The sequence below is a fragment of the Ambystoma mexicanum genome, chromosome 5p (assembly GCF_040938575.1).
Source record: "Ambystoma mexicanum isolate Mex_15411 chromosome 5p, UKY_AmexF1_1, whole genome shotgun sequence".
In the NCBI taxonomy this organism is placed as follows: Eukaryota; Metazoa; Chordata; class Amphibia; order Caudata; family Ambystomatidae; genus Ambystoma; species Ambystoma mexicanum.
The window spans coordinates 724028747-724041832 of record NC_090930.1 but is presented as its reverse complement, the minus strand read 5'-3'; the positions used below and the strand labels follow the sequence as shown (position 1 = coordinate 724041832).

Below are 13086 nucleotides of genomic sequence, written 5' to 3'. Positions count from 1 at the left end.
GGCACTGCTGGAAAGAGAGCTGCTTCGGACACGAATGACCGGGAGACCGTGAGGCTGCAGAGGTTGTCCTGGAGACCTAATGCGAGCACTCCAGAAGCCACCATAGGGTTCCTGGCCGTTTCCTTGGCCGAAGCCAAACGGAATGCAGAAGAGCTCAGCAGGAATCGAAAGGAGTGTATGAGCCGAGAAGAGAAGCAGAAAGACTGCCACCTGCTGCCCGTAAGAAGTGGAAAGAATGCTAGCAAGAGCTGGGGAGTCCCTGAGAGGGGAAGGAGGGACACCAGGCGTACAGGAAAATATGCCAAAGGCAAATAAATGTCAAAGAAACAAACGAAATACTTGAAAGTGAAGGAAATACTGAACCTTTTTTATTAAAAGGGAAAGCAAACAAGAAGCAAGAAACATGAAGTTCTGTAAGTGTATACAATATGCATTAAAGAAAAGCCCTGACAGGATAGTGTACCAGGTAGGCATTGTGTTTGAATCTTAATGATCTCTTGGGTTTACTTTGTCGAAGTGTGTCCAGAAGACACACAGGAAAAGCCCTGGAAGGAGAATACCAGGCAGAGTAGAAACTTCAAAGTGTGTGCATTTAAAGAAGGCTCTGGCAGGATGGTATACAAGGCAATGGCGTGTACATGGGGAAAGTCCTGGCAAGAGACTGAATAATGTGCAAGTACATCAGCTAAAATGAGCCTGAGATGGATATATCCGGATCTGCCAAAGGCTGTATGAAACCAAGGAGTGTAAACCTGGTAGGAGAGTACACCAAGTATCCCAACAAAAAGCGCCAAATTGTTTTTGTGGAACAGTTGCATTTTGAATTAAGAGGAATTCGAGGAACTGATATCTTTGAACATACAACAGCGGGAAGAGAAATCCAGGGGAAGGGAGCCTCTCTCTGGAATAAGGAACACTGCCCTTCTGGAACTTTGTGGTGGAGTTATGAATTCTTCTTTTGAATATTCATAAACCACTCGAGGCCAAAGACATTGTTTTTTTCACCGTAGAGTTTATTATGTGTGAAGGCCTGAATAGTACTTTGGACTTCGACGGTTTGCCTTTGGACATTCTGACATCGACAGAACCCTAGTTTTGATTTTAGGTAGGGAAACGCCTGTAGTGCAGGGGCAGGGGCATTTCCCCACCCACTTTTATTTTAATACATCTTTGACCAAAACTATGAACCCCTTGTGTTTGAGTCTCATTCCTGGCTCCTCACAATTCTGTTACCAGGCGGGGGTGCTGCATAACGTTCACTGCCGTGGCTGACTCATTCATTGGCGCCCCTGTGAGGATGGGTAGCACCCAACGTTCACTGATGCCACAGCCATGGTGCTCCCCTGTTAGGCAAGATTGTTTGTAGTAACCCTGTGGGAGACTACACCAGCTTGTCCTCTTGGAAATAGGTAAACCAACCTTTGGTGTAGGCCTGTACTACACAAGTTGGTAGAGTGACTGAGCAGCCAGGCTTATCTCAAGAGGGGTCAATGTGAGCTGTAGGGTTGTAACATAAATTCACAGTGACATACATGTATTCAAATAACACTTATACTCGAGGTTTCTTGATTTAAAATAATTATTTATTAATTTAACAGTCAGTTTTAAAATAAGCCTTCTTTAAAAGGGGGTAATATGCAACAATAAAATATACTTCAAAAATACACTTCAGTCCAGTAAGTAGATAACTTTTTGGGATGTCACACACACTTCCTACACCCTGCACTTTGCCACCAATTCAGCTTTTGTCCCAGAGGTAGATATACCCTTTTCTGAACACAACTTTTTTAGAATATCTCCTTGCGCATGGACAGGGTTTTAATATTGTGGGTTTCCATGTTAATAGCAGTTATAACCACTTCACAGACCAAAAACTACTAAAGCTAACAGTTCTGCATAACAAAGCCTTCACTGAGTACAATTATCTTATCCCATCCTTAAGCATCAATTAAGTTTGATTTTCAGAATCCACCCTGTGTACAGAGTAAGAGGTCACCCATTTTGATGAACAGCAAAAGACATTAATGACTAGCCAAACTCTAAGGTACTATGACTGAGCAGGCTTAAACTTAGACTGTGAGTGTGGGGTGGCTAAGGGTTCAGTTAAGCACACACACAGAACACTCTTAATAATTCATTTCAAGTTGGGCAAAATGTTTAAAAATAGTTATTTATTGAGCCTTAAATGCTTAGCAATGAAAATCACAGGAAAGTGAACTGCTAAACTTAGGCTCTACGTTAAAAAAGAATACAAAAAGCTCAAATTACAAGATTGCAAATCCAGTTTGTTTGCATTTCATCAAGATTTTCGTATTTCGGTTGTTTGTCCCCCGCTGGGCATCTAATGTATGCAGGGGACACTCTGCAGCCCATAATACCGAACGACGGGAGTGGGGGATACCCGCAATCTCTGCTCCCCTTGTTCGGTATCGTGGGATTCAACCTTTTTGTACCATGCCGAATGAACACTAATTGTGCATTCAGTCTTTTCCCCAATATTTTGGGGTGAATCCCTAAACGTGCACTTTTAACATATGTACATTCACCTTGCGGTACTCTGGCTATAGACATCAACACTTTGCTTTTGACACAATTTGATTAGACTTCTAGAACACTGTAATATAGTAAATTAGGTGAAGAAGGGCAAAGGTAAGTAATAAACCAGTTTGAGAACAGGTAACTAACTCAGAGAAAAACACTATGCCATGTAAAAAAAAGGTCCTTCCCTTCTAAAGGAGATGGGGCCTAGTGTCCCAAGAGTCATGGGTTCCAAAAGTTAACCCTTGGTGTTTTGTTTAAGCAGGCTGAACAAGTGTTGGAAAAGCCAACTTGTAGGTCTTAGTGTCTCGTAGTGAGGAACAAAGTGAGCAAAGTTCTTTGGATGTCCTCTCTCAATCCCACCACTTTAGGGGCACCCTGGGGAGTGGGAGGGTGGATCCTTAGCCAGAACTCCTTCAATCGTGACCAGGCAAGGGAGAGATAGGGTTAGGACATTGCACCCATCATACTCTATAGTGGTAGAGGTATGTTAACTCACACCCTGTTCTCAGATTTTGTCAAACAACTTCTGAGGCTTCTGAATCTACTAGGCCCACTTAATTTGTGTCTTGGGTTCATCTGAGGTGGTCCAGGGATTGTTGGTGCTGAGGGCACTTAGGCTTTGGGATGTAGTCTGGCTAGTTGGTAGTTCCTCACTCTGGAGGGATGGTTTCCTGGTCTTGGACAGCTGTACGACCCTGGCATGATGAAGAAAGGACTACCACGTTGCTGACTACCTTGGAGGACACTTGGGACACTATGCAGGTGGGAGACAGTGATTGTAAGGTAAGATTTTCATTTTTAGTGCTATAGCTTTCTCACTTGTGAGACCCCACAGAACATTTAGTTGGACTGGTGGATAATTTGTTCTTATACCTCAGTGAGTGGGAGACATTTTTTTTTTTTACTCTTTTTTTTTTTTATGGGTGTCATTTTTAAGACTGCATAGTGTATTTTTGATTTTATCCTCTTAGATAACTTTTTGGCATATACCTCTTATTGTTGCTCGGTTGCCCTTTTGTCTCTGCTTTTTAATTTTCTCTAGCTTACCTTGTAAGAACGGTATATGACGATTTTACCGTAAAAAATGGTCACAATGACCAAAAGTTCTAAAAATGCTACCACCAAAGGTTTCGAACACCAAAAGTTCCAACCTTTGGTGGTAGCATTGAAAAAAAAAAAAGAAACTGGTGCTGCGGGGGTGTCCTCTGCATCGCCCCGTTTACTACAGAGAACTACTACTCCCAAGGATGGAAAGGATATTTTATCCTCTCCACTTTATTTTGGTGAATCCAGCACGCCCCACCTTAAATGGAGTGCTGGGGAGATGCAGTGTATCCCCTTTCTGACCATCATTGTAAAATGTCTATTGCAGAGACAAGCTTAACCTAAAGGGCTGGTGGCAGTAAATCATTTTACTAATTCAGTGCACCTTACTTGCAGGCTGTTTGCACAGCTGAGGTAAAGGCACCAGTGGGTGCCCATTTTACCAAAATGGCTCCTGTCTTCTTTTTTCGGTTTCTTGTCCTTTCTTTGTCCTTTCCCTACTCTCCAGGGTGGGAAATTCCTTTGTGCAGGTTTTGTCTTCGGTGGAAGACCTTGGGTAAGCCCTCCCAGGATCCAGAGTGTCTGGGATGGTAGGAAGCGACGGAGGGGTCCAAAACTCTGCAGCCCTTTGTCTTCCAGCCTGCCTGCTGGGATCCAGTTCCAACTGGGAGCTTAGTTCTGAAAGGACTGCCATCCCCTTAGGTTTGAATGTTGCACGCCTGTTTGATGGGCTGGGTTCCTGTATAAAGGTCTGATCCTGGAAGCTGAAGAGGTAGTTGACCAGTGGAGCCAAATCCGAAGAGGGAGATGTAGAAAAGCCAGCTGCGATTTCCAGCGACTGGATAGCCTGCTGTGTTACCAGAGCATGCTGTTAACATTCCTTCCAAGCGACCTGGGGGCGGGTGGGGCGGTCCCGAGAACGACAGCCCTGACCCAGAGCCTCATGAGATCCACTAGACTTCAGATCACCTCCATTTTGAGCTGTCCCATGGCGTGCTGCGACCTTGCCAGGCTCCATTACACCAATACCGTGGGACCTCGAAACATCACCGGGTGCACTAATTCCAGATCTTGCTGAAACTTTGGAGGCATCCTGCTGGACCTCCAGAGAATTGATTTGAGTACTTGAAGTCCCCTCACCAGAGTGCTGGACCAGATTAGCAATGAGAATTTGACTGACGATATTCAGTCTTCTCCTGGCTCCAGGAAAGGGTGCCAAAATCGCAGAACCACGACCAGCGATGAACAATCCCTTGCCTGGAGCCTTCCCCGTTTATCCCTCTGCAAATTCCCTTCCAGTGTCCTGTCTTTAGTCTTCACAAGGAATTCATAGACTGGGTTTTTGGCTGCAGATCCTGACGACTTCTAGCTGTGCACTCTTTTACTGTGCTGAGGTACTGTTTTGGCTGGGGTATTACTTCCCTTAAGCCTCTTGTGATTCCTGTGAAGCCTTAGGGGCGATTCATGTGATGGGCAGTCCTCTCTCATCCAGTTCGCCCTGGCCCGTTGCTGGAATCCCTCTTGGGGTGTCTTTCTTGCTTCCCCTGACCTGCTGATAGCCTTTCTAGAATGTCTGCCCTGGGATTTACCTACCTTGAATAGCTGTGTGCCATTCTTAATAAGTGTACTGTAGGTTTTGCTAACCTTGGTCTACCTTGTGCCATCCTAAAACAGTGTAAAGAGTTATTGCATACCTTAGTCTGTGTTCCACTGATCTGAATTGCAACCATCATAGTTTATTACATCATTAGGTCTTACTCAACTAATGGAACTGAGGTTTATCCTGAATGTAGTTGTAGGTTTATACTGTTCCATGAATTTGTGTTCAACTATTCAGAAATGTATCCTGTTGACAAGGTTGGTTTACAATGTGATTTCTTATGTTAGTGGTACTATATGACCGGGTCTACTACCCTTGAATTACTGTAAGTAATCTGACAGTAACCTGGGGTTTTACTCCCCCCTGAATAGGTGTGTTCTATTCTAAATGTGTACGATTAAGTTTGACTTGTCTAAAAATACTGTTAGCTCTGAACAAGGTCTATGCTTTGGTCTGTGTACTTTCGGCATTGTGTTTTTAAATTGCATTTATGACTCTGACAAAGTACTTACCAACCAAGATTTACCTTGGCCCATTTGTATTTATAATAAACCTTTATTTTTGTATAATACTTCTGTGTGCAAGTGTTTCTTTTTAACCATGTGTATGCTACAAGTTCATTGTACTTTCCTATAGCTCTCTCTCCCTCCTAAAATATGCCTGGCTGCTCCGTCTACACTACCAAATACTCAGGTGGTACAGCCTTATACTAAGAGTTTAGTTTTGTACCGTCTCAGTTGTATGGTTTTACTAAACCCTTAGTTGGACTTCAGAAAAACTGTCCCAATAGCGATGACCACCAAAATGAAATTGCACTGCCCCCAAAACAGATGAGCTAAGCAAGGTAAAGCAAACAGGCTTTTCATACTAAAGTCACGACCGATTTAAAACAGCAAAAAGTTGGGGTCCTTCAGAAGTCTATGGAGGGAAAGCAATAGGAAAATATCTCCTAACACCATAGCGTTTGACACGCAGAGGTGGCTGCCAAGCACTAGATGAAGGCCCGGAGAAAGGAATAGAAGTGATCTAGGGATGGGCTCCAGCCATGGGGTCGTATCACATCTCTGGGGCATCACCTGACCCCCACGGGCCTCATTCCTCTATTGTGGTCCCTTCATAGGTCACTTGGAGGTCTTCCAAGAACAGAGATGATCTGGGGATAGATGTTTTACCAAATTTGGATTTATTTCTCAAACCCTACTATGAAACATATTGCAAGTGAAAATAGTATCTCTTGGATCCAGGAACGGGGTGAAGGTACTTTTATTGGCTACTGAATGTGGAGATTAACTGGGGAGTGTGAATGGCAAAGATAGCAAAGAGTGATATGTTTTTCATTTTATAAAAGCAGGAGGACAATTGTTACACTTGTTTGTGCATAATGTATCTGTCTAATTCAGTAGAAACCCAGTGCTATGTTTGTTTTGCCCTCTCTGAATACGTTAGGGATGGATTTTCATCGGGATTGGTTGTAGACAGGATGCCATTTAATGGCATCAAGATTGAAAAAGGGGATAATGTGTAGCAAAGGTGTTTTATCCTGCCAGCTGTTACTTGGTAGCTTTTTGGGGTGAGGAATGGAGAAATTGGACAGATTCCTGTTAATTCACATGTTTTCAAATCGTTCACACTTTAATTTACTATTGTTCATAACTGATGACTGCATTTATTTTGCTATCAACAGTTTGTACTGTTTTGTAGGTTTTATTGTTTTCAATAAAAACGGGTAGGAGAAAGGCTACATGTATTAAACATCATGTTCCTTTCCCCTTTTTACTCTGTCGCAACACCTGCAGCCTTTCTCATTCCCCTTGCCAACATCCAATCTTTTCCCTTTAAAGTTAGTTTTGTTGAGCAAGTACCCTTGAACCCCAATACTCGGCCACTTAGCCATTCAAAATCTGATGCAGTTTTAAGTTTGGATTTTGTTTTTTAATTTCATATCATTTGAATGGAAGGTTCAAGCACCTATCCCGTTGCTTCAAACAGGAGTACTTGGGATGGATTACTGAGCATTACTGATTACCTTTCTTCTCCCTCCCCATCCCCTCTGCAAATAATTACTTTGTAAAGACTGCTGTTTTTTTTATTCTTTAAAGGTGTTGATCATATCAGAGGAAGATGATCCCCCATACATGCGCCCGCCTCTCTCTAAGGAGCTGTGGTTTTCTGAGGATCCAAATATTGTAGAAACCCTACGGTTCAAGCAGTGGAATGGCAAAGAACGAAGGTAAGTCCAGGCCCCCCCCTCACAAATTGTAAATTTGACTATCTTTGTGTTACTCACATGAGTACAGTGAATACATTCTTAAGTGCGTCACCTTGTGGTGATCTAAATGACCAAAACATGTCTTGGAAATACGTGTTGCCAGAATATGGAAATGGTTCAGTTTACATGAACATTGATGAATTAAATAACTCAATACATGTACCAGAAAATAGATCTGTCCTTGCTTTTTCCGTTAGTAAGTGTAGTTGACTTGTTGCTGGAAGATTGCGGTACAAGAAAGTCAACCCCATAAATGTGTACCCATATCTAAATAAATTTGGCGGATCAAGGCAAACACTTAACGGAGAGCTTTGAAAAATGTCCAGGCTCAAATTGTGCACTCACCACTAGCTAGTAATACTTTACATTTCATGAGTAAGAAATGGGGTGCTGTGTGTGTGTGCGCGTGCAGAATTGAGGGGGAAACTGACTTTTATGCCTGAATAGTAGCTTGAAACTTGAAATGTGTACCCCTGATTTCAACACAATGTGCCTTCTTAAAGAATGTGGTCTACATACGAATTTGAGCAAATCTGTTCCAGCACTGACCCAGCCAATCCACTTCTTTGGAATGGTTTTAAAGTAGAGCTTGGGATGTGTATTCTTCATAAGAGGATTGATAAGACAGTTTCTCTAAAGCCCACCCCAAAGGACTTTATAAAACTATACCTTGGGTAATATAAAAACTGTACCACCTGTGATTATTTGTAGCAATGACATAGCATGCAGGTGTATCCTAGGAAGGGGGGTGAGGGCTGTAGATGGGGTACAAAGAATCTGCAGCATATATATATACACATATATTTCTGAGGCTTGTGGAATCTGCTTAGATCACATGCTGTGCATAGGCCGACATCTAGTGGAAGCTGCGGAGTATTGCAGTTTGTTTTTCGAAACTTGAAAATGGGCGTCGACACAGGGCGTGCCAGTAATACTATCCCTAGTATGACGTCCACTGTACCCAAGATCCCTCACGCGTCTAGGATCCTCAGATTGTTTTTTTCCGCCATACTGGTCGGAAGCATTTTGCGGAGTCCCCTGGCCTTAGCCATACTTTTGCTAAAAAATTTAAAATAATAATCTATTGACATCCTTCCCCACCCCAACGTCGAACTTCGACACTCAACTCCAGCTGGAGAAGAAATCGACCGTCGGCTGCTGCACGACGGATTTGGGCCTCGGAAGGCCGCTGGCCTCGGCCCGGGCCTTGGAAGGCCTCTGGCCTCGGCCCTGCAAGTAGGAAGAGTGGGGGTGGTACATACTCTACACTCTTGGTATATAGGTACACCTTATACATTTCCTACACTTAACAGCCCGCTGCCTCAAGGTGCGTATGGAGGGTATCCCTTTTCAATTCTGCCCTAAGTGCAATCGCAAATACCCTTGGGTTGACAGGCACGCCACGTGCAATCTCTGCTTGCCGAGGGACCACCCCGAAGCGAACTGCAGAGCGTGTATTAGGTTTAAACCTAAGACACTTAAGGACCGTTCGACGAAGCGTTGGGCCCACCACGCCAGGCAGGCGGCCATGGCAGCGGAAGGCGCCTTCAGTGACGGCAGCGACGCCGTACTTTCGGACGGCGAGGGCATTACGGCATCGAAAGACAGCCGAGCGCAGGTCCCCGACCTCGGAAGGTCGTCCGGCAGGGCGGCTATGGGGAAGACCCCCGGCGACACAAGCGCTTCACATACTACACACACTAAACACACTAAGTCCAACCGAGACTCTACGTCGAGTTCTCGGAAAGAGGCACAAACAGAACGGTCCGATTCGGTGTCCTCTGGGCGCTCTCGATCAAGATCGCTGCATGACTCCAGGCAATCATCCACTCTTGCCAAGAGTGCCTCGCTCCCTAGGCTAACAGAAGTTCGATCGTCAGAAGACGACTTCCACCCCCAGGCCGCGCCCCAGGTGTCGGAGCCCGCAGTTAAAACCAGCGAGGCCCCACGCTCGAAGGACAGGGACACCACCCCCGATCCTCGACGCCAGGCGTCGAAAACCTCCGGAGCCACTAAAGGACAGGGAAAACATTTTTCCACTCACGGGGAGGGGGGAAAACAGCAGAAGAAACAACCTTTGCACTCTTCCACACCTGTGAAACACACCACCCCCCCATAACAGACAGACAAAGCCAGGTCTGCTGATATGTCTAAAACCAGCAAAGCTACTCAAGATAAATTCCATAGACTTGCTGAGAGAGTCATCCCCAGTTCCAAAAAATGGTCCAGTGAAGACATAGGGTCATGTCAAGAATGTCTTCTTTGGCAGATTTGTATGATAAAAATCCAGAACATTTCCTCTCGTATGATCCACAGGGGGCGACACCCTCAGGCTCTACTGATCGTATCCCCCCGAGTAAGAAGCCCCGGTTTGAAACTCTGATGAGGTCAGAACCCTTCGAGGTACAACCATACGCAAGACCATACTCACTGTATGAAGGAGAGGCTTCCTTTTGTGAGGACCAAGAATTTGGTATGATAGAAGAGCAAACCGGGACGGGCTACTATGGGGATGATGAGGACCAGGAAGAGGAGGACCCGGAAACATACAGAGTAGATTCCCCGGTAGAGAACGAAGCCCCGGTTACCGACTCCCCGGTCGATAACCACCCCTCCTAAACGAGGTTCTCGCACGCGCAGCAGAACACTTCCACATTGACACCCACGGTGTCCAGGAGGAAAGGGACTTCGCAGAGGAGTTAGTGGGAGAAAGGAGGCCTGTGGCCCAGACCATCCCTATCCTTAAGTCCATTCAGCGGAGAATAGATCCGTCCCTGGTGAACCCGAACCTCATCAGAGCAGTCAATCCCAGGGTTGAAAAACTTTTCAGGGCGGCCCAGTCTGACCCTCTCTATATAAGAGGACATCTGAAGCCAGACTCCCTAGTTGTCACCAACACTCGTAAGAGGGCTGGAACACCCTTGTCATCGTCCGAAGCTCCTCCCGACAAGGAGAGCAAAAAACTATACGGTTTCGGCAGGAAAGTAGCCTCAACGTCCGCCTGTCAAGCAAGGATTGCTAACTCCACCACCCTGTTGGCCAGCTACAACTGCCATCAGTGGGAAGAAGTCGCGGCACTCATAGCCTCTGCTCCTGAACCTTTAAAGGGCCAGTTAGCTCGGATTTCCACAGAGGGTAGAGCCGTGTCCGGTTGCATTTTAAAAGCAACCTTCGACGCCGCGGACAACGCAGGCAGATTGATAGCAGAAGGCACTGTTATCAAAAGACATGCGTGGTTACTGCAGTCTGGTTTTAAGGCAGAAACCCAGGCATCATTGTTGGACAAACCGGTGGAGACCGATCTGTTTGGTAAGGCGGTCGAAGACGCACTGAAGAATGCCAAGGACGAATACGAAACACTCAAGTCCCTTGGCCAGTTAACCAATAAACCCCCTAACCAGAGAGGGAATAGTAATTTTCGTCGCCCACGCGGCCAAAATTCCCAGAGAGGATCTACCTATTCCTAGGGGCAGGGTACACAGTGGAACAACAACCAACAGTCTACCCAGGGTTACGGCAGGGGTAATAGGAGAGGTCGTGGTAAAGGCAGAGGCAGCCCCAACAAGGGAGGCGGCACGCCTCCACCAAAGCAGTGACGCTCAGTTCAGGGTCCCTTCTCACGCAACCCCAGTAGGGGGACGCATTTCCAACTTCACCCAGGCTTGGGAAGGGATCACATCAGACAGATGGGTGCTGTCAACAGTATCCACAGGATATTGTATAGAACTACTGCAGCGTCCCCGGAACCATCCTCCACGACAAAGAGTACACTCTTTAGAACATCGGAAGATTCTCCTCGAGGAGATCGCCATTCTGCTAGAAAAGGACGCGATAGAACTCGTCCCGGGACACCAGGTAAACAAGGGTATTTATTCAACGTACTTCCTTGTGCCAAAGAAAGATTTGACAATGCGCCCAGCATTGGACTTACGGCCTGCCAACAAGTATGTCAAGCCCCAAAAATTTCGTATGACCACGCTACAAGAGGTAATCCCCCTCCTAAAAAAGGGGATTACATGGCAACCTTGGATATGAAAGATGCTTATGTTCATATTTCCATGTTCCCACCGCACAGAAAGTATTTGCGCTTCAAGGTGGACAGTCGACACTACCAATTCAAGGTACTGCCCTTCGGGATAGCTTCAGCACCAAGGGTATTCACCAAGGTACTGGCGGCTGCACACCTCGCAGGGAGGCGATCCCAGTGTACCCTTATCTGGACGACTGGCTCATAACGGGGGAAACCCCCGGGAATTTGCAGGACAAACATTCAAAGGACTATCGACCTCCTTCACGAGTTAGGCTTCTCAATCAACGAGAAAAAGTCAAGCCTAGTGCCAAGCACCTCAAAACAATTTCTAGGAGCAATCCTAGATACCCAAGAGGGGTTGACCTTTCCTTCAGAAGAAAGAATTCGGAATATGCTACTGCAAATTCCGCATTATCAGTCTGGTCAACAAATAACGGTACGCAAAGCAATGCGTTTACTGGGCATGATGGCGTCATGTATTTACCTGGTCCCCCATGCGCGCCTGCGCATGCGTCCCATGCAGGAATGGTTGGCGAAACAGTGGTCTCAGGCAAGTGGTCAGTGGGACGATCTAGTGGTCGTTTCGCCAACACTTGTACAAAACCTTCACTGGTGGACAAGAGAAAATCTGTCCAAGGGGAAACCCTTTTACGATCCCGAGATACAGGCGGTAGTCCCAACCGATGCATGCCTGACGGGGTGGGGAGCTCACCATCTCCACCACACAGCTCAGGGTCTCTGGTCGCACTCAGTGGCCTAGGATCACATCAACCTGTTCGAGCTTCTGGCAGTATTCAGAGCACTTGAAGCGTTCGAGCCCTACCTGTTAAATCTGTCAGTGCAAATCCAGACGGACAGCACTACAGCCATGTTCTACCTGAACAAGCAAGGAGGGACTCCGTCGCCAAATCTGTCCAAGCTTGCCCAGAGAATCTGGATGTGGGCACTCAGATGGAACATCTTCCTGTCATCGCAACATGTTCCAGGGGATTTCAATTCCCTAGCGGATGCTCTGAGCAGAGACCCCCTCCCAGAAGAACACGAATGGCGTCTACACAGAGAAGTCGAAGATGTCTTCTCTCAGTGGGGTTTCCCCACTATAGACCTATTAGCCACAAGCGAAAACAGACAATGCCCAGGATTTGCATCCAGGTTCCCCCAACCAGACTCCCAGGGGAACGCCCTGTGGATGAACTGGTCAGGGATGTTGCGTACTCTTTTCCACCAACTCCTCTAATCAGGAAGGTGGTCAACAAGATGAACAGAGAATCGATGACGCTCGTCCTAGTTGCTCCCATGTGGGCAAGACAACCGTGGTTCCCACACTGCAGATTGGCGGTGTGCGAACCCATCAAACTTCCGGGCTGGTACAATTTACTGTCCCAGCACCAAAGTCAAACCGTGCATCCTCAACCCAACTCAATGAACCTGGCAGCATGGCTCCTGAGGTCATAGAGTTCGGACATCTAATTTACCACAGAGGTGTATGGACATCCTAAAGGAATCTAGGAAACCTAACACGAGGCACTGCTACTTTGACAAATGGAAGAGATTCGTTATCTGGTGCCAGAATAAAAAAATCAACGCAGTTGATTGCACTCC

The 13086-nt window shown here is 46.2% G+C and overlaps 1 protein-coding gene across 5 annotated transcripts in view; it reads left to right on the top strand.

The window, feature by feature from the left end:
• Positions 1 to 13086, top strand: part of AIFM1 (apoptosis inducing factor mitochondria associated 1) — a 909880-nt gene that overhangs the window by 384979 nt on the left and 511815 nt on the right. For all 5 annotated transcript variants that reach the window (XM_069613095.1, XM_069613094.1, XM_069613093.1 and 2 more), the window contains one exon: positions 7285 to 7415. In XM_069613095.1, the coding sequence (XP_069469196.1) occupies positions 7285 to 7415 (131 nt within the window). The remainder of the gene's footprint in view (positions 1 to 7284; positions 7416 to 13086) is intronic.